The 27,278-nt window shown below is 48.0% G+C and overlaps 1 protein-coding gene across 2 annotated transcripts; it reads left to right on the top strand.

Annotated features, from left to right (window-relative positions):
* The first annotated feature begins 165 nt into the window (after positions 1-165).
* Positions 166-25,998, top strand: TRIM37 (tripartite motif containing 37). 2 transcript variants are annotated; one of them, XM_064729457.1, is made up of 25 exons: positions 166-375; positions 1,696-1,797; positions 3,122-3,162; positions 3,736-3,852; positions 4,111-4,198; positions 5,030-5,152; positions 6,586-6,709; positions 10,311-10,378; positions 10,857-10,981; positions 11,663-11,713; positions 11,929-12,010; positions 13,438-13,514; positions 13,900-14,079; positions 14,590-14,704; positions 14,807-15,019; positions 15,395-15,531; positions 16,214-16,314; positions 17,283-17,471; positions 18,978-19,289; positions 20,436-20,567; positions 22,060-22,219; positions 22,896-23,005; positions 24,292-24,444; positions 25,160-25,238; positions 25,409-25,998. In XM_064729457.1, exons 1-25 carry the CDS (start codon positions 355-357, stop codon positions 25,461-25,463), a joined length of 2,955 nt encoding a protein of 984 aa, XP_064585527.1. In that variant the 5' UTR covers positions 166-354; the 3' UTR covers positions 25,464-25,998. The 2 variants fall into 2 exon arrangements, with proteins under 2 accessions (XP_064585527.1, XP_064585528.1); XM_064729458.1 differs by having other exon boundaries at positions 167-375; positions 25,460-25,998.
* Positions 25,999-27,278: the final 1,280 nt, after the last annotated feature.

The raw sequence follows: 27,278 nt of genomic DNA, 5'->3' as shown, positions 1-27,278 counted from the left end.
TAGTGTTGCCCTTGGGATGCCTTTTTTAGCTGCAGAGTGCCTGGAGCTCTGGGTTTTGTGGTTTTAACCCCAACCCTAGATCTAACCCTACCCCGACTCTCGGCATCCATCGCAGCGCCGTTCCCTCTCGCTCCGCCACGCCCGTTTGGGGCGGCCCCGCGCATGCGCAGCGCGGGCGGGGCGGGGCGGTCTCGCTGCCGCGGTCACGGCCCGGCCGGTGCGCGGGGCCGAGCTCGGTGCGCTGGCTCCGCTCCTCGCAGCGCCGCTCGCGGAGCTCCTGCTCCTCACCCGCGGGCACGGACAGGGAGCTCGGGGACAGCCGTCCCTGCTGCCGCCGCTGGCGGAGCCGCAGCCATGGACGAGCAGAGCGTGGAGGTGAGGGCGGGCGGGCGGCGCGCGCGCTCCCTCAGGGCTGTGAGGGGGCAGCGGCTGCGGCTTCTCCGCCCGCGGTGAGGGGGCAGCGGCTGCGGCACCCGCCCGGTTCACCGGAGCCCCTCGCAGCCTCCGCGTACCCTGTGCGAGGGGGGAAAAAACGCCGAGCGGTAGCGAACGGTGTCGGCCCGGGCGCTGGGAACAGCCTGCGGCGCTGCGGGGCTTGGCTCGGGTGGGCAGGCAGGTGGGGAGGGGGTCGGAAATGAGCTGGCGGAGCGCCGCGGGGCCGGTTCCGGAGGGGGATGGATCCGGGCAGGGCTCCATGGAGGGATGGATCCGGGCATGGATGGAGACCTGGCGCGCACCGAGCCCGCCCCGGCACCGTGCAGGTGCAGGAGTGGCTGTGACCCGGCAGCTCCAGCACCTGCCGGGGGCTGTGTCGCTGCCAGGCTGGGAGAGGATGTAAAAGACCGGCTGCGATTTTCTCCTCTAACCGCATATGGTGCGTTTCAATGGCTTGTAGCTGTTAAAGGAAGCGTTAATGTGTGGGAGATGTATTGGTATCCCTAAATTGAAGATGTGTTGCTTTTGTGCTGATTCACAATCTGTGTTCTGTGGGAAAAAAATTAGCCCACCTGAAGGACCTTATAAAGTTCCAGAGTTATAACCAGAAATTATAAGTCCTGTATGTATATATAAAATGTATGTATATGTAAAACTTCCTTATCAGTTCAAAATTATCAATATGGAAAGCAAACATTGCTTTCAAAATTTGGGGAATGTTTTTATCCCTTTCTCATTTGGGGAATGTTTTTATCACCCAAAATTGATTAAATAGGGTGGAGGAGAGTGTAGAAATTGTGGAGCTAATGCTAATGGTAGACCTTAAAAGAATATAAGTATTATAAAAGTCCAAAAAATACCCAGTTCAGTTCAACACCTCTTGTGTGTTACACATACCTGCACTTACCGTGATGAAAATAGAAATAGTTTAGTCCCAGTGCGCTGTCTGCAGGTACAACTCCATTTCTTCTGGCTGCTGCTCAATCCCGTGTGAACACACACAGGAATATCTTGGCTACAGAAAGGCCTGCTCTGAAAGAGATAAGGCAAACAGAAAGTATTCCTTGAAAAAGAGAATAATGTTATAAAACAGCTGCTGGTGCGGTGTGGGAGCAGCTGAGGGGGAGAGCTGTGCTGTGCAGGTTGTGTCTCCCTCAGAGAGGTGGAACAGCACAGAGGCCTGGCACGGTGCCTGGGGAACAGAGGCAGCCCTGGTGTGTCTGAAGCGTGTTTAACAATGGTGCTAATCCCCCTCTGCAGAGCATTGCCGAGGTGTTCCGATGTTTTATTTGTATGGAGAAGCTGCGGGATGCCCGCCTGTGCCCCCACTGCTCCAAGCTCTGCTGTTTCAGCTGTATCCGGGTGAGTTTGCTTGCTTTGGGCTGTTCTTTCAAAGGTTTGAACTGAAAACTGGCTGAGCTTGTGAAAACATTCTTTTCCTGGAGTTCCAAGGATTCCTTTTTTTGTTGTTTTTTTTTTTTTTCCCTTCCCCTTTAGTTTCCCTTTCAAAACCTTTTATAACACCCCTGAGGAAGAAGTAGGCAGGCTGTGCATTGCCTTCAGTGCTGCTAATTATAGGCACCATCTGGAATAATTGCTTTAAGGAAGAGACACACAATGATCCCTTCTTTAGCACCTCCTGAGAGTCGGTGATGCCTGTGTGGAAGGGAAAAGTTGGGACAGGAATCAGATGCTGACTTTGCATCCGGGAAGGTCACAGCATCACCTCGTGTACCCTGGAGGTGTTTTATAACCCTTGCCAGGCTGCTGTGGTGGGATCAGGTGGGGCCAAATCTTCCTCAGGGGAGTCTGAGGCAGCACCTGAATCCTCATTCCTTTATTTGGGCCCTGCTTCCCAGTGTATCACACTCCAGCTCCAAATCCAGGTGCTGGTTTGTGTTGCTGTAGCAGCAGAAGGTTCAGCTGAGGTTTCCAGACCTCCAGTAGTATTTCCAGAAATTGGAACAGACATTCATCCTTCGCTCTGGAAGCTCTGACAAGAGCTGGAGGTGAAGGATTCGTGCTGCATATTAAGGATTTTAGTGACATATTGTTGCTGGGTGGTGAGAGATTATTCATGAGACTCTTTAAATGTAGTAGAGAGCTGACAAATATAAACCCATCAAGTGCTGAGCTTTTACACTTGTGAGTTGTAGTGGGCAGGTGAAGTTCTTTGCTCAGCTGTTTGTCCCTGGAGCTTTCTGGAAGAGAAGCATTCACAGGCTCCTTGTGGATTTGATCATTGAACTTCAGCTATTTAATTTGTCTATAAATAACTCAAGAGGAAGAAATAAATTACCTTGAAGACTAATTAGACTCTGAGAAAGATGCTTGTGGTGTCTTTTTCTTGCCTTTATTGAAGCATCCTCTTTAGTCTAAGGCTCTGGGAATCAGCCAGGTGGGTGGTTCCCAATGCAATATTTGGTACCTCCAAATTCTCTCTATAATTTTAACTGAAGCATCTCTGCCATCTGAAGACAAAGTGGTTGCTTGTTACTAAGACACAAATAGCAGCTTCTTCTGTGACTAAGTGGTTGAACAGTTAAATTGAAAATTTGCTTAACAGGGAAAAAGTATAGGAAAGCTGTAATAAAAATAAATAACTCCTAATTAATGATAGAATGTATTTGCCTGCAGTTCTTTCATTCCAGCCTGTTTAAAAAGGTTTCTCCTTTTTCCATCACAGCGTTGGCTGACTGAACAAAGAGCTCAGTGCCCTCATTGTAGGTAAGGTATTTTTAATAGCAGCAATTGGGTGGATTGTCCTGTTATGATCAATCTCTTTTTCAATGCAGCTTGCACTAAATTTATAAGCTTAAATTTTTTTTCAGACCTGCCTGCTGTTTCTTTAAAAATTGGCCCTGGTGTAATACTTCTTCTAAAATGCATTCTGGTTTTGTGAGAAGCTGAGCAGGATCTTTGTTCTTCCCACAGAACACTGCTGTGCACATAGCTGGTGTAACAGGAGTGACTACAGGGAATTCCTCTTTATATTCTTCTTTCAAAAGTCAGAGCCCAGGAGCTTCAGTTTTCAGGGTGAAAATGTCCATTTTTAGTGCCTGTAATTTGTGTGGAAATGATGCAAATTCTGTGCATCATTGCAGGCTGCACTCCCCACCTCTCCCAAACGATCAAATCGACTTAATTTATTTTTTTCTCTTGTAATAACTAATCCAGTTTCTGCTCTTTTTTTACCTGTGACTTTTGTGGTAATGTAGAATTGAGCTGAGCTCATTTCAGTGCTTCTTGTTTGGCTCCTGGAGGCGAATTCCTGCTCTGACTGTGCCGTCCTTCCTGCAGAGCCCCCCTGCAGCTCCGGGAGCTCGTCAACTGTCGCTGGGCAGAGGAGGTGACCCAGCAGCTGGACACCCTGCAGCTCTGCAGCCTCACCAAGCACGAGGAGAATGAGAAGGACAAGTAAATGGAGTGTTCTTTGCATCAAGTCTTTTGTGGTTTGGATTGTAGCAGCTAATTTTAGTCGTGTACTCTGTGTATCTGTGAAGTTCTTCTGGAGAGAATGCTGAAAACAAAACCTTACAAAAGGTTTTTATTGACTTCAGCTGTTCCTCCTGGAAAAGGTGGTGTGTAGCAAAACAAGTGAAAATGTTGAGCTGAGTTTATAGAAAATTGATGGCTGTTTTCTGTGGGTGATATGTGTATTTTTTTTTGGTCAAGGTGTGAAAACCATCATGAGAAGCTCAGTGTTTTCTGCTGGACCTGCAAGAAGTGTATCTGCCACCAGTGTGCACTCTGGGGAGGAATGGTAAGGGGAGATGGACGTGGTATCAGGGACTTCAAACTTTGTGTCTGATGTGGTTTTGAAGAACAAGAAATGCTGTGAAACTGCTGTTGTGGCTGTTGGGTTGCCATGCAAATACTGCAGGTTTAGGTGTATTTCTTATTTAGTAACACTGCTTGTGAAACACAATACTTTCAGTTCATAATTAGAGAAGGAAATCTAATTTATACCAAAACCAGGTCAGAAGTACCTTCCTTGTTATAAACTTCATGATGTTTTGGACAAATTCTTTGTGGTGGGGAGATTTTGTGAGCAAAGGAAGAAGCTTTGCTCAGAAAACACAGATAACACTTGTTGTTTAATTGTCCTGGCCTCCAATCTCCAAAGCTATTAAATTCATCAGTGTTTATCCATCCAGTTGGGTATTCAAGGAGTAACAGCTGTTGCTGTTTGGAATGTAAGTGGTTAACAGTGTGCTGCCTTTGTTTGGCAAGAGTGTTTTAATAATAATAATAATGATAAAAATAAACCTTCTACCAATATTTGATTTGGTAAAGGATTGCACAGTGAATGAAGCCGTTTATTTTTGGAGAGGACTCTTGAGATTCCAAATAACTCCTGACAGGAAGCTTTGATGGAATGAGAGCCAAATTCATGATTTCTTACAAAGGGAAGTGAAAGACTGACTTCCTACATACAATCTGCTTTGGAACCTTTCCAGAATGAGTGATGCACTCGTAGGCTTTCTTCCCTTCTCTTTCAGGAATTTAATAGGAGTGGAATCAAGTGGAAAAGAGATGCTGTGTTATTCACCACCTCCTCCTCCTCTTCCTCCCTTTTTTTCTCTTGGAACAGCACGGGGGACACACTTTTAAACCACTGGCAGAAATCTACGAGCAGCACGTCACCAAAGTGAATGAAGAAGTGGCAAAGCTGAGGAGAAGACTCATGGAATTGATCAGTTTGGTGCAGGAAGTGGTAAGAAAGTTCTCCTGCAGTGGCAAAGAAAAACTGTTAGAAGGTGGCAAGATTATCCCACTGAGAGACCTTTTTGTTTTTTCATTTGATTCTTTTTATACAATGTGGAAAGATCAAAATATTCTCAGTTCTGGTTTAGAGTTAGGTAACAGAATTTTTGTTTTGGAGTGTGCTGTTTAAAAGCTGGACTTGGACACTTCTTTGAAATATATATTTTTGTCAACATTTAGTGTGTTTTGTCATGCTAAATGAGTACAAAAATAGTTTATTCTAGCAGCTTATTTCCCCTTTTCTAGAATAATAAACTGTAAATGTATTTGAGCCTGCAGGATGAGCAGCTCACCAGTTGGAGATGTGTTTGTGCACATTCTTTTTCATCCCTTGGGATAAACGTATCAAAAACCTGAATATTGACATGTTCAGCTTGGGCAGTTTCAGTGGGGATTCCAGCAATTTGATGCAGTTTCTGGTATCCCAGGAAGAATTACTTTTATGTTCTGTTATATTTATGATGAGCAGTCTTTGTGCATGTAAAACCAGGAATTTTTGGAGGGAGTTTCTGTATGATTTTTGTCCATTTTTCAGGTGCTTATTTGCCACATGCATTAATATTTTTCTCCAGCTCAGATGTGACTTTATAAACACAATTGGGGTGATAAAATGCTGAGAGTTTGTGGCCTTACCCTGGCAGGGAGAAGTGTGCTGGTTTTATCCATTGCTGTCACAGACATCTTTTATGAAAAATCCTTTCCTTGGGATTTTTCCTCCTGAGAAGCTGAGAGGCCTCAGGAATAAAATGTAAATATTGATTATCTGCTGCTGTGGAATGCAACAGGTGCATCTGGGATTGGCTCATGTTGGTTTGTTTGTAATTAATGGCCAATCACAGTCAGCTGGCTCTGACTCTCTGTCCGAGCCACAAACCTTTGTTGTCATTCTTTCTTATTCTATTCTTAGCGGGCCTTCTGATGAAATCCTTTCTTCTATTCTTTTAGTGTAGTTTTAATATAATATATATCATAAAATAATAAATCAGCCTTCTGAAACACGGAGTCAGATCCTCATCTCTTCCCTCATCCTCAGACCCCTGTGAACACCATCACACATTACCACAAAACTTTTCTGGTTTTAGCACATTATTCTTGTTACCACAAAGAGTAAAGCACTTTTCTGTGCTGTTCAAGTTGATTTGATCCTAAGGAATCCCCACATGACAGGTTTGATCCTAAAGAATCCCCACATGACAAATCCCTGTGTGATCAGACAACGTTGCTGAGTTTCCCAGTTCCCCTTGGGGCTCTGTGAGGGATCCAGTGAAATCACTCATCAAAGCAGCACTCCTCTTTTCCCTCTTGGGGGATTTAGGGGCAGTGAAGCATTTTTGGGGGCTGAGGGAGGGGAGGTGCAGCTGTGTGAAGGTTTGTGTCCCGCAGGAGCGGAACGTGGAGGCCGTGCGCAGCGCCAAGGACGAGCGCGTGCGCGAGATCCGCAACGCCGTGGAGATGATGATCGCCCGCCTGGACACCCAGCTCAAGAACAAGCTCATCACCCTCATGGGTGGGTATTGGAATAAGAATCCCAATATAACCAGTTAGATTGTGCCTGGGTCAGTGTGACCCTCGCTGCTGGGCCAAAGGCAGCACTGTGGTGCTTTACCCCAGAGATACCTTGGCTGCTGGAGATTGCAGCGGGGCACTGAGCAAGTCCAGGCTTGTCAGGACTCCGTTTACCTCAGGAGAGAGAGCTTCTGGCGATGGTGAAGAGAAGGAAGGAGAGGATTCTGCTGGAGGGTTATATCCAGATGTTTATTCCATGGTTACTGAGAATGCGGCCGCATGGTCTCATTAACCTTTTAAGCTCAGGGCAGGGGAAGGGGAGGGGACAGGTGAGCCACCAACCAGGTGAAGGGGCAGGGTCTCAAGGGACTGGGGACACCTATCCAATGTCCCCCAGGCCTGAGGGACCAACCACACGACGCCTTGCTGGTATATTGGAATATGAATCCCAATATAACCAGTTAGATTGTGCCTGGGTCAGTGTGACCCTCGCTGCTGGGCCAAAGGCAGCACTGTGGTGCTTTACCCCAGAGATACCTTGGCTGCTGGAGATTGCAGCGGGGCACTGAGCAAGTCCAGGCTTGTCAGGGACTCCGTTTACCTCAGGAGAGAGAGCTTCTGGCGATGGTGAAGAGAGGAAGGAGAGGATTCTGCTGGAGGGTTATATCCAGATGTTTATTCCATGGGTGCAGAGGTCTGAACCGGGGCAATTCCTCCAATAGAATGCGGCTGCATGGTCTGATTGACCTTTTAAGCTCAGGGACAGGGGAAGGGGAGGGGACAGGTGAGCCACCAACCAGGTGAAGGGGCAGGGTCTCAAGGGACTGGGGACACCTATCCAATGTCCCCCAGGCCTGAGGGACCAACCACACGACGCCTTGCTGGTATATTGGAATAAGAATCCCAATATAACCAGTTAGATGGTGCCTGGGCCAGTTCTGACCCTCGCTGCTGGGCCAAAGGCAGCACTGTGGTGCTTTACCCCAGAGATACCTTGGCTGCTGGAGATTGCAGCAGGGCACTGGTGCAAGTCCAGGCTTGTCAGGGACTCCGTTTACCTCAGGAGAGAGAGCTTCTGGCGATGGTGAAGAGAAGGAAGGAGAGGATTCTGCTGGAGGGTTATATCCAGATGTTTATTCCATGGTTACAGAGGTCTGAACCGGGGCAACTGCTCCAACAGAATGCTGTTGCGGTGTGTTGCAATGTCCTGTTTACCCTCTCCCTTCCCCCTCGCCCCCTTGCTGAGTATTCCAGCAAGGCGTCGTGTGATTGGTCCCTCAGGCCTGGGGGACATTGGCCCGTATAGGTGTCCCCAGTCCCTTGAGACCCTGCCCCTTCACCTGGTTGGTGGCTCACCTGTCCCCTCCCCTTCCCCTGCCCTGAGCTTAAAAGGTTAATGAGACCATGCGGCCTCCATTCTGTTGGAGGAATTGTCCCAGTGCAGACCTCTGTACCCATGGAATAAACATCTGGATATAACCCTCCAGCAGAATCCTCTCCTTTTTTCTCTTCACCATCGCCAGAAGCTCTCTCCTGAGGTAAACGGAGTCCCTGACAAGCCTGGACTTGCACCAGTGCCCTGCTGCAATCTCCAGCAGCCAAGGTATCTCTGGGGTAAAGCACCACAGTGCTGCCTTTGGCCCAGCAGCGAGGGTCAGAACTGGCCCAGGCACCATCTAACTGGTTATATTGGGATTCATATTCCAACAGAATGCGGCCACATGGTCTCATTAACCTTTTAAGCTCGGGGACAGGGGAAGGGGAGGGGACAGGTGAGCCACCAACCAGGTGGAAGGGGCAGGGTCTCAAGGGAGGATGACACTTAGACAGGCCAATGACCTCTGGGCATAGGGGCATCTTTTGAATTTGACCAACCACACGACGCCTTGCTGGAATCTTAAGCCTGATTGACAGGACTCACTCAGCAAGGGGGTGAGGGGGAAAGGAGAGAGGTATAGGCACACCTGGGGAAGGGACCTGGAAGCTAAAAACACCACAACAGGTGGGTATGGCCTCTGTGAGGAGCAATGTGGAGAGCTTGGTTCAAGCATGCTTTAAAGAAAGATAGGTGCTTTAAAGAAATATAGAAGCTTGCTGTAAAAGCAGCTTTTCTTAGGCTTGATCCTGTAAATAATTAGGTTCTCAGCTACTTTTTATATAAACAACAAGATTCTCAGACTGTTCTGTCTTTGGCTGCTACTGGGAACAGACAGCCAGTCTGGGAATAGATATGAAGGTTTTGAGAACCTTTCATATCATGGTGGGAACACTGATCTTGGTTTCAGTAAACTAACTTCAGGTATTGTAAACAAAAGGAGGAGCTGAAGTTTTCTCTACAGCCTGTCAGGAGCTCAGATTTTGCAATATGCATGAACTTAATTAACACGGTTATAAAAAGTGACTGATTGATGAATAAACGGAGTCAGATGCGAAAAATCAACATAAGTAGTTACTCCCTCACTTCGACAGAGGAGGAGAAATGTATTGGCAATCTGTAAATCTATTGAAGGAAGACAACCCTCCTTTGTTGGTCAGCATCGACTTCCTTTACTGATTCAATCAATCACTTTTTATAACCGTGTTAATTAAGTTCATGCATATTGCAAAACCCGAGCTCACAATAGGTCAGAGATAACACACCAACCCCTCCTTTTGTTTTCAATACCAAGATTTGTGTTCTCAAAACTTACTTTTACTTTCCCAAAACAGCCAAAGATAGAATATTTACCTGTTATGAGAAAACTGCCTGAGAACCCTGGTATGAAAGGTTCTCAAGGCCTTCATGTCTGTCACTTTTGTTTTCCCATACCTTATCCAAGGACAAGATATTTACTTGTTATTAAAAACAACCTGAGAACTTCTACTGTTTAACAGGCTGTGAGAATTTGCTCCTCACAGCTGCCTTCTAAGCCATTTCTGAAAAAATCTCCAACATAAACCCACTGAGAGACTTGGTTTCTGTGGGAGGGTGACTCCTTCCACTCTGTGGTGTTGTGAGAGTTCACTGCTGCCTGAAAACTTCCACCTGCAGCAAAGCCTTTGGTTAATGATGTAGCTACTGTGAAAAGTTCTAAATTCACCATAACCTGATTATATTCTGTTAAAAACTCCTATATAATGACTTGGAAAACATTCCCATCTGGCTGGAAGTTATTTAGCACTTTTCAAGTCAAGTGCTTTTACTTCATCCGTTATGTTGGTCAGGAAGTGCATCTTTCTAATTTGAAAATCCATCTTTGTAATAGATACTCCTTTTAATGTAATTTTAATATAAGAAGGGCTTATCTGGGTAAGAGTCAAACCTGCTTTTCTTTCTGTGCATAAAAGCACCCCAGACCAACAAACCTGCCATTTCTGGGACACAGAGCACTTAGTTACTGACTTAACCTCAAATGAGTTATTTAGTACAGCTCTAATTAAGGATGTAGACCTGCTTTTCAGATGCTTTCTCAATCAACCTTGGTACATGTAAAAATCCTTTACTTTAGTATGTTCTGGGGCAGCCTCCAAGTGGAAACAACAACAAAAAAAAAAAGAAAATACATTTAAGAAATATTGGGTATGTGTTTTAGGGGTTTTTTTAACATTTTTTCTTTAAACAGGTCAGAAGACATCACTTACTCAAGAAACTGAACTTCTGGAAACCCTGCTACAAGAAGTAGAACATCAGGTAATTATGAAAGGAGATTAAACGTTGTGTAGATAGGCCAGCTGAGGAGGGATCTTTCTTACTTACTTTTTTTATTTTAAAAATATTAATTGATGGATATTTCTGGAGGATATATTTTCATTGATGTGGCCTTAGGTTGCACAATTTCTTCTTAAGTGTGTCTTCTAGAGATACTCAAAGGTGTTGTGTGGTTGAAAAATTACTACAGGGATTAATGGCAATATCATGCAAAATTACCCAGTTCTGTGTAAGTTAGTTTAATCTAAGGGAAATACACAGTGGCTGTTGTAACTTCCATTGTGGAATTCCAGAAAATAAAATAACCCAAAACCTCCAAGCTGCATTTTGTCATTGTGTTGTGAGTAAACTTCCTGAAGCTGTGACAAACATGTGATTCAGTTGTTTAAAACCAAAAGTGGATAAAACCTCTGATTTTGACTGAGCTAAGGATTTTTTCCCTTCTTTTTTCCCCTCCCAGCTGCGGTCCTGCAGCAAGAGTGAGCTGATATCCAAAAGCTCCGAGATCCTGATGATGTTCCAGCAGGTCCATCGGAAGCCCATGGCCTCCTTTGTCACCACTCCTGTCCCCCCAGACTTCACAAGGTCAGTGTTGCACTTCTGCTCTGTTTGTTCAGAGCTTAAAAACACATTGAAAGTACCTGAGAGGAGAGTTTCCTCTTAACTTACTCCTTGTAGTAACCTGTGCTGCAAGTAGGCTTTTGTGTCCCAGCAGGGCTTATTTTGTGTCTGAAGTCCCTGCTGGGGACCAGTGGGTTCCAGCTCACTTTTTTTTTTTTTCTCTTTTACACATAGTTTACTGATTTGTCCTTTTTTCTCTTATTATTGGGTCATTGAGTATATAATTGCCAGGCTCTCATGAGATGCCTCTGCAGGTCACCTTAATTCAGAATATACAGCCAAAATCACTTCATAGCACGATTCTTCATCAGGAGAGTGCTGCTGGTGCTGGGTTCTGAGGGAGCCTGTGCTGAAAAAATGTCTCCAAAAAATGGAAAGTCAGAGAAGTGTCAAGAATTCCTCAGCAGAAATTGGTTTGGCTGTGTCATGGTTTAAATCTGAATGGTTATTTTCCAATGGCACCAAGGAATCTCCTCCTGAGGAGATGTATAAATGGAATTATTCTGCAATAACCCAGTGTAGTCTTGATGAATTTCAGTGGCTCTGGTGACCTGAAACACCTGAAGTTCTTCTACAGATTGCAAAGGTTGGGATTTTTAATACCATGTTATTCAAGTGAAATAAATTTATTCTTTCCCCACACAGTGAATTGGTTCCAGCCTATGACTCAACAACATTTGTCTTGGAAAACTTCAGGTAAGAAAATCTTTAATTACTGTGAATATTGGCACCATCCTTCTGTACGTGAGAAATGTTATTTAAAACACAGAACAACCTCTACAGAAAACAGTGAGATGTAGACTAAACTATGGGAATTCCATAAAAAATCTGTTGTTTAGCAGGTGAATAATCAATTCTGTGGGAGGGTTTTGCTTTGTCCCAGTCCCAATTGTTCTCCTCCTGTCTGGCAGCACCCTGCGGCAGCGCGCGGATCCCGTGTACAGCCCTCCCCTGCAGGTGTCAGGACTGTGCTGGAGATTAAAGGTTTACCCGGTGAGTTTTGTCTCCAGCTGGAGCTGTTTTCCCATCCCAGCTCATTCCCAGTAAGGAATCATGTTTGTCCCATGCTGGACATGAAAAGAAAAGAACATTATAAGTATTGATCACCAGCCTTTGGAGGGTTCCCTCTCTGCCTGCAGATCTCCACTGAGAACATGCTCAGTAGAGTTTGGTCAATTTAGAACCAATTAAAGATGGGTCCTACTGATATTGCAGAGGAACTTTGATGGATATTTTATTGTCTCAGGGATTTTTGCAGATGTTCCTTACAGAACTGAGGTATAGAATAACTATAGAATACTCAGTTATATAGATATAGTTATATAGATATATTATAAATATATCAGTTATATAGATATATTATAAATATAGAATACTCAGTTATAAGTATCACTGTTTGAGTGATACTTCCTGGGGAAGGGGGAGGAGCACCAAGCATTTGTTCTTGACTCTGCATCCAGCTCCCAAACTGGATTAAAACTTGTATTTTGCTGTGTCCCTTCAGTGGGCTGAACATTCCAGTTCCTGAAGCTTTGTCCATGTTGGAATGTTGACCCCCAAGCTGGGATCTTCCCACATTCCCTGCTCTGCTCAGTGCTGCTCCTGCAGCTCTGTGGAGAAGGAGCTTGGTGGTGGAGCAGCAGCTCTGGCTTTGTGATTTTTGTGACATCCTTGAAAAATTGGCTCTATAAGTTAAGCCCATGGATGGCCAGAATTGAGTTATTGCAGTGCAGAGGTGGAACTGTGGGGAAGTTTCCACAGTATTGTAAATTCAGGATTAGCTACCTGAGCTGTGCTGTCAGAAGGCATTAAAATTTATTTTTTCAATGGTAAGTTGAAATGTTTCTTCAAGCTGGAGGATTCACGTTGAGCCATTCTTCATCCTTGATTCAGGTGAGTGTGATGGAGGTTTTGCTGTATTTTTTTCTTGACTTCTGGTGACTCTAATATTGTTTCTCAGTTAACTGCCCTAACTTTTCATGTTGCATGGGATTTTTTTCTGAAGAAATTGCTCTTTCCTCAAAAATGAGGTAGCTTTGAAATGTATGCGAAATATTTCAGAACTAATGTTTAACCTAAAATAATATTTTGCTGATACATTAAGTGTTTGTCTATTCAGACTTCCACTTAATCAAATACCTGAAGTGTTAATAGAGGAATTAAAGCTTTGTCTTGAGATTTATATCTGAGATACCAATACTAGACTGTGAATGTGCTTCCTGTTGATCTGTGTTATAGAAGGAGGTCACTGAAGACTAAAAATCACAACTGTAACACCCAGAGTAGATTCCTGCTGCAAATCCAGTCCTGATTGAAGCTGTTTTCTAAACTTCTCTAAGTTTGCTGTATCAAATTGTTTTGTTTTGTTATTTTTTTCTAGTTTTTGCTATTTTTATTCAGTGTCTTGATTTCATTTCAAGGATGGAAATGGAGTAGTTCGAGGCTACTACCTGTCAGTGTTCCTGGAGCTGTCTGCTGGGCTGCCAGAGACATCCAAGTAAGCAAAGCTGCACTAGGAGCAGATGTTGGGGTTTTTCTGTCAGAGACTGCAAAGCCCTTTGAAAAAGAATGCTGAGAGTTCTGTTGTCCATTGAGCTTTGACTGGGCACAGAGATAATATTTTAAAGTTGTTACTCAGTGGCTTTCTTGAGATAAAAAAGAAGCTGGTGAAACAACTGATAGGAGTATCTGTGTAGTAGTTCAGCCCTGGAGTTCACTCTGCTCCATATTCTTGCTGTGTTTTATTTTTCACTGTTTATCTAAGCATACAGTAACATTTTAGGCCTGGCACTCATTCAGCTGGGCGTGAAAGCACAGCTCTTAAACCACTCAGCAATTCTGACATCTTTTGATCCCAATCCCCATTCCTTTGCCCTGGCCAGGTATGAATACCGTGTAGAGATGGTTCACCAGTCCACCAACGACCCCACCAAAAACATCATCCGGGAATTCGCCTCTGATTTCGAGGTTGGCGAGTGCTGGGGCTACAATCGCTTCTTCCGCCTGGACCTGCTGGCCAACGAGGGCTACCTGAACCGCCAGAACGACACCGTCATCCTCAGGTGGGGCTGCTGCTCTCCTCCCCAAGGGGCACCACAAACCTGCTCCTGAAACAGGCAATCATTTATTTACCTGTTTGAATTGAAAATCTTGGTGCCGTGTTTTGTTCCAAGTGGGTTTCGCCCTTAGCGGGTTGAAAGAAGGAAATGTGGCAAAGGAGTTGTGGAGTGTTTTGAGTGTGTCTTCCTTTGAGGAGTGGCTGCTCCTCATTAATAAGGGTTAGAGATCTGTAGGTACCAGAATTAAAGGAAAAAGGTGCTTTTTCTCCCTCTTTAGGAACAGTTTTAGTGAGCATTGGAGAATTTTGGGTATAAAAGTCTGTGAGTCCCTGCTACAGAACTCACTGTGGCCAGTCAGGGCATCCAGGACACTGAGCCCACAAGGACCTGTTTGTTAAGTTTATTTCACCACTAGATTTTAGATTTTAAGGTTTTTCTGCAGGGACCATTTAAAAACAAACCTCAAACCAACCAAACTCCCTCAAAAACCCCTTTTCAAACGTTCCTTTGAAGGTTCCAAGTGCGCTCACCAACCTTCTTCCAGAAGTGCCGCGATCAGCACTGGTACATTGCTCAGCTGGAAGCAGCTCAGACGAGTTACATCCAGCAAATAAATAACCTGAAAGAGGTAAGTGGGGTGTTTGTGAATGTAAAATCACCTCTTGGAGTGAAATCAAGCAAAGCTGCTTGGTTTGCTGCTGCTGCTCCATTGTTATTTTTGTGCTCTCAGAGGCTCGCGATTGAGCTGTCCCGGACGCAGAAATCCCGAGGGGTTTCCCCTCCAGACACTCACCTCAGCCCCCAGAACGATGAGGGCTCAGAGACAAGAGCAAAGAAACCTGGACAAAGCATTGAAGCACTGCTTGAGAATTTCACTGCTCCAGGATTGGCACGGGAGAACAAGGAGGAGGAGGAAGAGAAGACTCAGCAGGAGGACTTTAATGTAGGAATTCTCTTTTTCCCACCTCTGTTTGTTTATGTGCAGCTTTCTTTGCTAAGGCAGCAATAGAAACAAGGGGAACTTGTGAATTGTAAATGAGGTTTATTATCCTTGCTGTGGAAATAGGAGATGACACACTTGAGAGCTGTGAGGGAGAGGTGACTCCAGAGAGATGTTCCAGAACTGAGCTAAAAGATCCCACCACAAAAAGTCTCCAAGAAAAATCTGATTTGTGTTTGTTCTGTAATGTGCTTTGAGAGCCTCCTCACTGCTGTGTGATGGTGACACTGGGGACAGAGAGTCTGTTCACAGCTTTTGGGGATGCATCAAGGTGCTGCTGAATGTTTCTAGATCAAAACCCTCCTGTTTTTCCTGCAGCACGAGCTCTCAGATGGTGACCTGGATATAGACCTTGCAGGAGAAGATGAGGTGAACCACCTTGATGGCAGCAGCTCCTCAGCGAGTTCAACAGCAACCAGTAACACTGAGGAAAATGACATTGATGAAGAAACGATGTAAGTAACTAAAAATGTCTTTCAGCTCATCCTGTACCCAGGGTAATCATCCTAATTCCAGTGGAAACTGAGTAATTTGCTGGGGTGTGTGGGATCCCAGTGTGATTTGGGAGGTGGTTCCTATACTGGGAACAACACAAACTCATAGAGTTGGTGCTAAACATTGAATTTTTGGTCAGCTAATTAGTGTCTTTCTGATCTCTTTATTTACGCTGGTGCTGCACTCTGTCTTTGACAAGTGATAATCTGTGAAGGTTCTTTCCCAAACACCATTCAGGAATCTGTCTCAGAGCTGTAACAGAGGAGAGGTCTGGCTCTGGGAGGTGTTGCAGTAGTAGGAGAGTGATGATGAGGCCAGGTACTTAAATTAGGAAATTCAAGACTGAGCAGAGCTGATGTCAAATCCTGGAATCTTAATTAAAACATGACAATCTGCTGCTGCACTTCCAAACCCTGGAGTTTGCAGCATCACATTTTGCAGTCTGGGTACACACAGCACTTTTGGCCTCTTGGGTAATGAGACAGCCATTTAATTACTACACTTCCTTTGTCTGTTTGGCTAGCTTGGAATGCAGGAAATACAATTTATGTTGTGTTTTGAGGTTTGTGCCACAACATTTAACAAGAGCTGAGGAAAGCTAACAGTTGTGTTCTCCTTTTCCCACCCTGCCCACCCCTGCAGGTCTGGAGAGAACGATGTGGAGTACGGCGGTACCATGGAGCTGGAGGATGGAGATCTCATGGAGGATGCAGCAGCAGCTGCTGCTACTCCTGGAGCATCAGGTATGAAAAATGACTCCAGAATTGCCATCAGAGTGGAACACTGCTGGATTCCTTCCCCTGCTCCTGCTGCAAGCAGAGCCAAGCTGTGTGTTCTGCAGGCAGTTCTATTTTGGGAACTGCTGCATCATGTGGTTTGTGCTGATTATTGCAGTGTAGCAGAAACACTTCATTGGGTCAATAAAAGAAAAAGGGGGGGGGGAGGAAATCAGGAAATCTGAATGTGCTGGTTTAAAAACGATGTCAAAGTTTGGAGGGCAGCTTTGAAATTCCTTGTGTTCCAATCAATAGGAGACTGACAAGGAATTTTTGCTGGTGTCAGGGTGACCTCTGAGTGGGTGACACATTCACTTGGGGTTTAGTGCACTGCAAAACCCAAAGAATGTGGAGGGAATGAAGTAAAGAATACTCACAATACATTTAAAATGCAACATGGTAAGGTGTTCTGGGATATTCTGCTGCCTGGAGATGATCACAGCCCAAATTAGCCACAAGATTCTGAAAGAAATGAGTATCTATATGGGATATAGAGAGATACTGTGGAATCTGAGTGTATTTATTTAGGACAAAGATACCAGAAGTGCTGTTTGTGCTGCTGTGAAAGTCTCTTGGTGCTTGAAGGACAGAATTCCCCAGTTTTGAAGTTCTGGAGGTCAGAGAGGGACATGTTTGTCTCCTTAATCCTTTATAGTAACTCTAATCTTTGTATTTATTTATTAACAAATCTGCTCATTAAGAGATTTTTTATAACAGGTATGAAGTGAAGCATTTCCCCCTTTCCAGGTGTTTTTATCTTATTCTTTAATTTGCAGCACACCCAATTGCTTTCAGTGCCCAGAAATCCACAAAACACCCACATCTCCTTAATCCCATGGGGTCAATGAATTCCTTATCTACCTGTGTGACTCTTTTTTGTTTTCCCCAGGTAATCAATGTCCCTCATCTGTCCCCTTTTGTGTCTCCCTGGCCAGGTTCCAGCCCCAGCTTCGGCAGAGCCTCGCGGCGCGGCGCCAGCGCCCTGGGCTCCGCTGCCAGCAGCAGCCTGCTGGACATCGATCCCCTCATCCTCATCCACCTCTTGGACCTCAAGGACAGGAATGGCATGGAAAACCTCTGGGGCCTTCAGCCACGTCCTCCTGCCTCCCTTCTGCAGAACAGAGGTACCCACAGCACGTGTGTGATGTTTGATTTCACCTGGAGATGCAGGGGAGGAGTGAAAAGAACTTTTCTGGAAGGGTTGGCACTGGAGGCAGCAGCTCCACCTCTCCTGCACACTGGGAGTACTTGGAGCAAACCAAAAAAAAATAAATCCTGGAATTTAGAGGCCACTAGAGCTAGAAAAATGTGAGTGGTTGTAAGGGCTGGAAAAGGGAAAAAATAAGGATCAAAATGTCAGGAGCCAAAAATAGTGATGGTATTTAAATAATTGAGGAGTGTTTGTGGTTCAGTTGGGACCCTTGACCCGAAAATCCCAATTAACTCCAAGTGCAGCAGCAGAACTGGCAGCCCTGGCTCTTCCTGGAGGTTGCTTGTTCCTCTGGTAGTGAGGAATTCAATTTATTGAATTTTGTCATGATTGACACTTATTTAACTGCTGGCCCAGAACCATTTGGTGACTTTCTAGAACAGAAAGAGAAATAAATGTCCCTTTGCTACAAGTGATGCTGGGGTTTGCTGCCACAATGCCATTGGTGGCACTGAATTTAAAAGCTGGCTCAAACTCTTTGTTCTTTTGTCATTAGCTTTTTAAATGGGGTTACATAAACAGCCATGAATTTTCACTGAATGTAATCCATATTTCCAAAAATGGAAGTCCCTTCTAGAAGAAGTAAAAAAAAAAAGGGAACAGCACATGAACTGAGAGTCCCAGTTCTGTTTTGCTTTTGGAAAAGGAGCCTTTTCCCTGGACAAAAGGAGCTGAGGAGAGGGCAGTGCACTTTGTGCTGTGCCTCTGAGGCAGGTGAAGCTCTCTGTGTGAATCTTTTGCTACTGAACACAGCCAAAATCACCTGTTCTGGAGCTTCCCTTGGGGTTTGGCTGTTCCCAGTCAGGTTGAGCCTGGTCAGTAAAGACAAAGCTGCTGTTCCATTTGGAGTTTGCCAGAGCTCACCTCCTGAGGTGAAGGTTCCTGAGAGCCACTTGACTTTGCAGTTTGGAACAGCTGAATTTGCACAGAAACACAGAATTTATAACACTTCAGATAGATCCAGGCTGATTTAATTCCAGCTGAACAACACAGAGTTATTCAGGTGTTGGCTGCTCAGCCTGCTCTGCTCTGGGCTACTTGAGGGAATTCCTTCCCACCTGCAGTTTCTTTGAGTTCTCTGTGTTATGAGATATTGGTGGTCTGAGAATCTTCTACACAAATTCAACAAGTTTTATAAAAACAAATTTGATGTGAGCTGGCAGGGTGGGAGCTCAGGTGTCACCAGGATTTTCCTGCTGCATTGCTGGGAGCCTGGCTTGTCCCAGTGAGCAGGGCTGGGGACCTTCATCCGTGCCTGGGGACAAATCCCTGGGCAGTGCCAGCCCTGGGCAGTGCCAGCCCTGGGCAGTGCCAGCACAGAGTGTGTGTCCCTCACTCTCACAGCAGGACACAAGGTACAATTCTTGTTTATCTGAGGATGCTTTTCCTGACCTGCTGTGCTCTCTGTTCCCTTGCAAAGCCTCCTCCTACTCCCTGAAGGAGCGGGAGCAGCGCAGGCACCAGGCCATGTGGAGGGTGCCCCCAGACCTGAAGATGCTGAAAAGACTCAAAACCCAGATGGCAGAAGTTCGCAGCAAGATGTCTGATGTGAAGAACCAGCTGTCTGAAGTGAGGAGCAGCAATGCTGCCTCAGGGGAGGGACAGCCCAGCTTCTTCTCCATGGAGCAGGGTGCCCTGGCTGCCTGTGGCACTGACGGCTGCAGCAAGCTGCAGGAGATTGGCATGGAGCTGCTGACCAAGTCCTCAGTCACCAGCTGCTACATAAGGAGCTGTGAGTGTGTGGGGAAGGGGATTCAGTCGCCCTCACAGGTGGTTCAGGTCCCAGGGCAGTTCCAGTTGAACCTGAGTATGAGGAAGATCAGGAATGTAAAACTGCCCTGGCCTTGCAAACACCAGACTGGAGCCCACAGGCACTGCCAGACCTGATCCAGTGACAGAGTTCTGAGGTTTAACCCAGTGTCACCCTGCAGTGACAGTGTCCTATGGTTTAACCCAGTGTCACCCTGCAGTGACAATGTTCTGAGGTTTAACCCAGTGTCACCCTGCCAGACTTGATCCAGTGACAAAGTTCTGAGATTTAACCCAGTGTCAAACTGCAGTGACAATGTCCTGAGATTTAACCCAGTGTCACACTGCCAGACCTGATCCAGTGACAATGTTCTGAGGTTTAACCCAGTGTCACCCTGCAGTGACAGTGTCCTGTGGTTTAACCCAGTGTCACCCTGCAGTGACAGTGTCCTGTGGTTTAACCCAGTGTCACACTGCAGTGACAGTGTCCTGTGGTTTAACCCAGTGTCACCCTGCAGTGACAGTGTCCTGAGGTTTAACCCAGTGTCACCCTGCAGTGACAGTGTCCTGTGGTTTAACCCAGTGTCACCCTGCAGTGACAGTGTCCTGTGGTTTAACCCAGTGTCACACTGCCAGACTTGATCCAGTGACAGTGTCCTGTGGTTTAACCCAGTGTCACACTGCAGTGACAATGTCCTGTGGTTTAACCCAGTGTCACACTGCAGTGACAATGTCCTGAGATTTAACCCAGTGTCACACTGCCAAACCTGATGCAGTGACAGTGTCCTGAGGTTTAACCCAGTGTCACACTGCTCTGAGCTGCTCACTCCCTTGCACCAGGCCCATCTGGGAACTCGAGAGAGCAAATTACAACAGTCCAGACTTGCTGAAATTTAAAATGCGAGGATTTGGGTTTGTCTATCATTTACATTGTCATGCTGGCTGAAGGAGTGTGGGTGGGTGGAGCTTTCTGGAGGATGTTCCAGTGGAGGGAAGTGAACACGAGCTGTGCAGCCCAGGCCCCTGACAGGAGGGGTTTTGTGCAGGACTGAGGGTTAATAAACAATGAGACCAGGGTACAGCAGTGCTTGCACTGAACATTGGTCACATTTTTACACTTTTTTTACAGCTGCCAGCAAGAAAAGTTCCTCAGCCAAGCCCCTTCGCTCGGGAGCTGCCGGGAGCCTGTCCCTGAGGAGAGCCATGGACAGCGGGGACGGGAACCTGCGCCTCAAGGGGGACAGCAGCCACCCCAGTGAGGGTACTGAGGGGACACTGAGGGGACACTGCCACCCTAGTGAGGGTACTGAGGGGACACTGAGGGGACACTGCCACCCCAGTGAGGGTACATGGGGCACTGAGGGGACACAGCCACCCCAGTGAGGGTACTGAGGGGACACTGAGGGACACTGAGGGGACACTGCCACCCCAGTGAGGGTACTGAGGGGACATTGAGGGGACAGCAGCCACCCCAGTGAGGGTACTGAGGGGACACTGCCACCCTGCTGAGGGGACACTGAGGGGACACTGAGGGGACACTGCCACCCTAGTGAGGGTACGTTGAGGGACACTGAGGGGACACAGCCACCCTGCTGAGGGTACCTGGGCACTGAGGGGACACAGCCACCCTAGTGAGGGTACTGAGGGGACACTGAGGGACACTGCCACCCTGCTGAGGGTACTGAGGGGACACTGAGGGACACAGCCACCCTGCTGAGGGTACCTGGGCACTGAGGGGACAGCAGCCACCCTAGTGAGGATACATGGGACACTGGGTGGGGGGGGACATTGCCACCCTGCTGAGGGTACTGAGGGGACACAGCCACCCTGCTGAGGGTACCTGGGCACTGAGGGGACAGCAGCCACCCCAGTGAGGGTACTGAGGGGACACTGCCACCCTAGTGAGGGTACTGAGGGACATTGAGGGACACTGAGGGGACAGCAGCCACCCTAGTGAGGGTACATGGGGCACTGAGGGGACACTGCCACCCTGCTGAGGGTACCTGGGCACTGAGGGGACAGCAGCCACCCTAGTGAGGGCACTGAGGGACACTGAGGGCACTGCCACCCAGTGAGGCACTGAGGGGACACTGAGGGGACACTGCCACCCTAGTGAGGGGACACTGAGGGGACACTGCCACCCTAGTGAGGGTACCTGGGCACTGAGGGGACACAGCCACCCTGCTGAGGGTATATGGGACAGTGTGAGGACACTGCCACCCTGCTGAGGGTATATGGGACAGTGAGGGGACACAGCCACCCTGCTGAGGGTACCTGGCCACTGCCACCTGGGGGGTGGAACTGCCATCTCTTGTACAAAAGCTTCTCAATGAATATTTTATTTAGAAACTGGAGTTTCCCTTCATTTCCGTGGATGCTTTCTCCCACCCAATGAGTTCCTGTAGCTGAGCTGGGGAGCAGCACCCCTCACATTGACTGAGCAGAGCAGAAATCTGGGTGTTGTGTTGTGGCCTCTCAGGAGTGCAGCTGACAGTGCAAATCCAGGATTAACCAGCACCGAGCCAGGTTTAAATTGTGGTTGGGCTTAGAGGGAACTCAAGGAAGCTCCAGTAAGGATGTTATGGTGGAGCTGCTCCTGAGCTGCACGAGGCCCTTCCCTCAGTGCTTCAGTGCGAGCACAGGGGAAGCCCAGAGACAGACATTGGTGTTTTGCTGCTTGGCAGCGCTCAGAGCAGGGCAGGGGAGGGTCAGGGCTCTCACTGTGCTCTCACTGTGCTCTCCCTGCCCCGCAGGCCTGGGCAGCTCCAAGCTGGGTGTGCGGCCCCTCCGCGCCCCCGAGGCGCTGCCCAAGGAGGAGCCGCCCTGCGAGGGCTCGGACTCGGAGCTGGGAGCTGCTGCTGCCCCCGCTGGCCTGCCTGCCGGGGACAAGAGCAGGAAAGCTGCTGCTCTGGGGTAAGGGTGTCTGCATTCTTCCTCTGATCTCCTCCCCCACCTTCCCTTGATCTGCAAAAACCCCACAATCTCCTAAAACCAGGTGCTTGTAGCATGAAAGAGAAATTGCTTTGAAGTTTACTTGGTTGCTGCTGTTCCCTCTGGACAGCAATTTTTGGGTTTATAACTAGGTTACAAGCTGTCTTTTTTCTTTTTTTTTTTTTCATTTTTCTTTTATTTTGATCAGCTCTGGCTGGAGTCTGACACTTGGAATTGAAAGGCAGCCCAGGTCTGCTTTCCCACTGTTCCATGCAAAATACCCTCTAAGTGACATTTAATCACTTTTGATTTCCTCATTTGAGATGAAGTTTTTCACTCTAACTCAAATTTTCAACCATTTCATGATAATTCTCTGTTGGCCACCTAAGCAAAGGGCAATGGAGTTTTCAGGTTATTTTTTCTAAATAGAAAAAATAGAGTAGAGTAGAGTCACCTTTTTTGAAATATTCAAACTTTTCAAGGTTTTTTGATTGATTTAGAAATATTAAAATGCTAAAAAAAGCTGGACGTTTAAGTGAGTGTGCAGAAGACTTAAGGAGTAAAACTCAATGTGGCACTAAAAGCTTTGTTTCCATAGCTGAGCTCAGGCTGAATTTCTAACGTGGGGTTTTGTATTTCTCCTCCATTCCCTCCCAAGCTCCAGCTCCAAGGGGTGTCGGGCAGAGGGAGCCCAGCCTGGGGGCCTGGAGGGCAGCTCCGAGCCCGGGGAGCTGCAGAGCTCGGAGGGAGCAGCGGCAGAGGAAGGAGGTGAGTTGGGGTTTAGGGAGGAGAGAACCCCCCAGAGCTGCTGCCGTGGCTCTGGGCCCTGCTGGGGCTGCAGGATAAACCTGAGTGTGGATAAACCTGAACGGGCTCTCTGGACAAGCAGCTGCTTCTGTACCCTGAGACAGCCCCAGGGCTTTGCTGGGCAGAGCTGTGGCCTTGAGAAGTTGTTCATTTCTCACTGAAACAGAATCTCTGCCCTTGCCTGGTGGCTGTGCTGCCTCCAGGCCCAGCCCCTGTGGAATTTTCTCCACAGCCACACCAGAGCCTCTCCAGCTCCTCAGTGCTGCTGGGTGTTGTGGTGCACAATCCAGTTTCCTTAGAGACTTGAAGGAAAGTTTCCCCCTCCCTTCCTGCATCCTTTCCATGCTGGAAAAAAATAACTTTGCTTTTTTTTTTTTTTCCTTTCTGAAAGTCCACACAGAGTTTTTCTTATCTTGCTAAAACTCTCCTGCCTTCCACCCCTGCACTAATTTGAATTTCAATGACTGGATTGTAGCACAAAGCCTATATTAAGGTGCCAGCATCCATCTCGAGCTGCAGTGTGCAATATTGTGTGGGAGTTGGCATTTACAGAAGGTCTCTCAGTGACAAAACTGAATTTCTGCTCTTAGTCACTGCAGCATGATCGTGATGTGCTCCTGCAGTTCTGCTCTCAGAGCAGGGAGCCCAATAGGAAAACGCTTTAGAAACTGAAATACTTCATTGTTAAAAACCCCAGGAAGCAAATATTACAAATTTTCTTCCCTTCAGAGGAAAAACTGCAGTAGAATTGGCCCTCACTTTGCTTTTCTTGGCAGTGAGTATCAGCCTGTGGGAAGCAGGGTCTGTGCTGCCCAGTGACACCCCAGGCCATCCCCTGCAGCCACCAGGGCTCTGCTCCTGCTTTGGGAGGGAAATTTGTTATGTGACACTCAAACTCAAAATCTTGCTGCTTGAGGGCTCTGCAGGCCCACCAGCCCCACAGGTGCTGCCTTTTAGCTCCCAGAGGAGCAGCTCTGATTTTCTGTCCCGGCTGCAGAGTGGGCTGAGCAGCTCAGCTGGTGACACGGGACAGACCCAGCTGTGCTGCATCACACCCTGGGTGCTGGGGCCGTGCTCCTTCCCTCTGCTGTGACACCAAAGGCCAGGAGCTGGCAGCAGGGGACACGGGGCAGATCCTGTGCCCTCCCTGTGCCCTCCCTGTGCCCTCCCTGTGCCCTCCCTGTGCCCTCCCTGTGCCCATCCCTGTGCCCTCCCTGTGCCCGGGCTGTCTCTGGTGTCTCTTGCAGCTGGGCTGTGTCAGAAGCACGTCCTGCACCTGCTGCCCGGGATGAGCAGTGACAGTGACATCGAGTGTGACACGGAGAACGAGGAGCAGGAAGATGCCACCTCCCCCTCCGAGGTGTTCAACCAGGCCTTCTCTGCCCAGCCCTCCAGTGAAGGTAGAGCTGCCAGAGCCCCCTTCCCAGAGCTTCCCAAACCCTTCCAAACCTTCCCACAGCTTCCCACAGCTTCCCACAGCTTCCCACAGCTTCCCACAGCTTCCCACAGCTTCCCACACCTTCCCACACCTTCCCACACCTTCCCACACCTTCCCACACCTTCCCACACCTTCCCAAACCCTCCCAAACACTCCTCAAACCCTCCCAAACACTCCTCAAACACTCCCAGTCCTCCCAGAACTCCTTGGATGCAGATCCCTGGGAGGGGAGGCTGTGGAGGTGTTGGAGCTCCAAGTGCCAGTAAGATTTGGAACTCTTCTCTTGGGATCCCAATTAAAACAGCTCAAAACAGGAGAGGGAAACTCGTGCTAGCCTTGAGAAGTCAGTTGAGGTGAATCTCCTGGGAAGGGCTGGAAAACCCAGAGCTCCAGTTCCCAACTGGAACTCCCTGTGAGCCAGGACTGGCACTCTAAGTGGGCAAATTCCAGGGAGGTAAGCACTGCCTGAGACACGGATTTGCATCTTCATTGGCAGCAATGTGCTTCCAGCAGCTCACTGGAGCTCCAGAGCCTCCTCTGGCTGAGCTTTCCCTTCCACCCCTTGGATCAAAGCTGTGGGGCCAGGGGTGAGGTTTTGGCCTGAGGGAGGAGCATTCCCTGGCCCTGCAGGGTCACTGGAGCTCACTGGGCTTTGCTGGTGCTGTGTTCACCCTCAGGACACTCCTCGGTGGTAGCAGATGGGGACCAGGCCAGTTCTGAGGATCTCAGCTTTGTCCCTGCAGATGACAGCACCAGGTAACTGGGAAGGTTCTCCTGGGGCTGCTCAGGGATCCTGAGCTCCCTCTGCCCCTGAGGCAGCCTGGGAAGGAGGGAGGGAGGGAGGGCTGAGCTCTGAATGCTCCCAAAACTGACTGGGTTGAAGCAGCTGGCATAAAATTGTAACTCTGGGATTGTGTTTGTTTGAGGCCTTCTCCAGCAGGAGAGTTCTCAGTGCACCCTGCCTTTGTCTGGAGCAGGTAGAGCGTGGGCTCGGGGCCTGGAGATCCTCGGCTGCGTCCCTGGGGAGGTGTGGGAGTCCCTGGAGCTGTGCCCAGGCTGTGCCCTCTCCACGCTGGGTTCTTCTGCCATTGTCTCACCCTGCCCTGGGCACGAGGACTTTGCAGGGGTGGCCCTGCTGCTCCACCAGCACGTGGGGAAGGTGCTGAGCCCCAGGCTGGGATGAGAGTCCTGCTGTGCCCCTGGAATGAGCAGAGTGTGCCTGTCCTTTGGGATGCTGGGGGAATCAGCCACCACTCCATTGTTTCCCCAGTCGGTGACGTGGACCAACCACACCCATTGCCAAACTCTTTGTTCGTTGCATTTTGAGCTGCTGAAGTCCCTGTGAAGCTCCTGTGGGAGCTGATGCCTGGTTAGTGACAAAGCATGAGCCCTGTCAGTACCTGCTGGTGTTGTCCTCGTGTGGCTGCCCGTGCCCTGTGTCCGTGTGAATGTGCTCTACAACTCCTGGTTTGAAACTGTTTGCACTTTGTTAATAAAATGAATGTTGAAATCTGAATTTCAGGTGTTTTGTGTGTGGATAAGTAAAACGATGGAGGCTGTCAGGGTCAGCTCCATTCACTGCAACACCTGGCTGTGTGTGGAGGGGTTTTTCCTGTCACTTTTTTCTTTAATTATTCAGTGAAAAGCACTGAATCCCCTCTGGGATTCTATTTGTAGAAGCCAGACCAAATGCTGAAATCAAATGAAACCAAATGCCGATTCAAGCAGGAATTGAGAAGGATGCAGAGTTTTGCCCAAAGTTGCTTTGGTTCTTCAGAGGGAACAGATGCTGGGCCAGGCCAGGCCACAGCTGGAGGTGTTTGGGGGTGTTTGGGGCTGTGGGGTCACAGCTCAGTCCCTGCAGCCGTGGGGCTCTGGGGCTGCTCTGGCTGAGAGCGGAGCTGCTGCTCTGCTCACCTTCTGTGGGCAGCTTATTCACAGCTGGCTGGGAAAGGGGCTGGGAAATGGACACTGATCTTGTGCTGTGCCATGACAGCCCCATCCCTTTGGCCACACTGATGGGCCCTGAGCAGCCTCGGGAAATCCAGAGCTCAGCAGGGTAACCCCAGTTCCACATCCAAAGGAAACCCCCTTCCACCACTAAAGGCACAGCTGCTCTCTGCCTTTGTTAGCTCTTCAATAACCAGACTAGCTGGAGTGTGGTTTAAATTACTGTTTTATTAAGATATTGGTAAAACTTCAACAGTTTTTCCTGTATAAACAGCTTTCATAAATAAAATATGGATGACTAATACATGGTTAGAACTAAACTCGCGGGTGAACTGTAGAACAAGATTGCAAATGGAAAAGTCCCAACACTGGTACATGATTTAGCTTGGATTTATTCACTTGATAAAGAACATGTTTCATGAACAAGGTACTACAGAAAGGTCAGCGGGAGCACCCAGGAGCTGAGGCCGTGCCTGGCTGGCCACGAGCAGCAGCAGCAGCATCGGGGTGAGCTCAGCCCCCTCCCCTGCTCTCATCCCGGGGTGTCTGCAGAGGGAAGGAGAGGAAAGACCGGACAGGACAAGGGGTGTACGAGACCCTGACAGGTGGGGCTTGTTTGTCTTTAATGCTGGCAAGGGCTGGGCCATGGCCGGGGTGCCAGGGCTGGAGGGGGGCACGGACATCCTGGTAATGCTTCCTTATTATTGCACATGATACGAGGGTAGAGAGTTTTGTTCCTGTCGCAAAGAGGATGTGAATTAAAGAAAGATTGCCCTAAATTACAGACATGAACAAAGCTGCAGTATCCCCTTGGATGGCTTTGTTTATGTGACTGAGTGCCGAGTG

This window comes from Zonotrichia leucophrys, chromosome 19 (assembly GCF_028769735.1).
Source record: "Zonotrichia leucophrys gambelii isolate GWCS_2022_RI chromosome 19, RI_Zleu_2.0, whole genome shotgun sequence".
Classification (NCBI taxonomy): domain Eukaryota; kingdom Metazoa; phylum Chordata; class Aves; order Passeriformes; family Passerellidae; genus Zonotrichia; species Zonotrichia leucophrys.
Note: the sequence above shows the minus strand (reverse complement) of the source record. Positions and strands in the feature narration are given on the sequence as shown.

Excerpts from the sequence above, each read along its gene's own strand:
- TRIM37 (XM_064729457.1), top strand. The coding sequence starts at position 355 with ATGGACGAGCAGAGCGTGGAG. Across the intron at positions 11,714-11,928 it reads TTTGTCTTGGAAAACTTCAG|CACCCTGCGGCAGCGCGCGG; the intron begins GTAAGAAAATCT and ends CCTGTCTGGCAG. Across the intron at positions 25,239-25,408 it reads CCTGCAGATGACAGCACCAG|GCCTTCTCCAGCAGGAGAGT; the intron begins GTAACTGGGAAG and ends TGTTTGTTTGAG.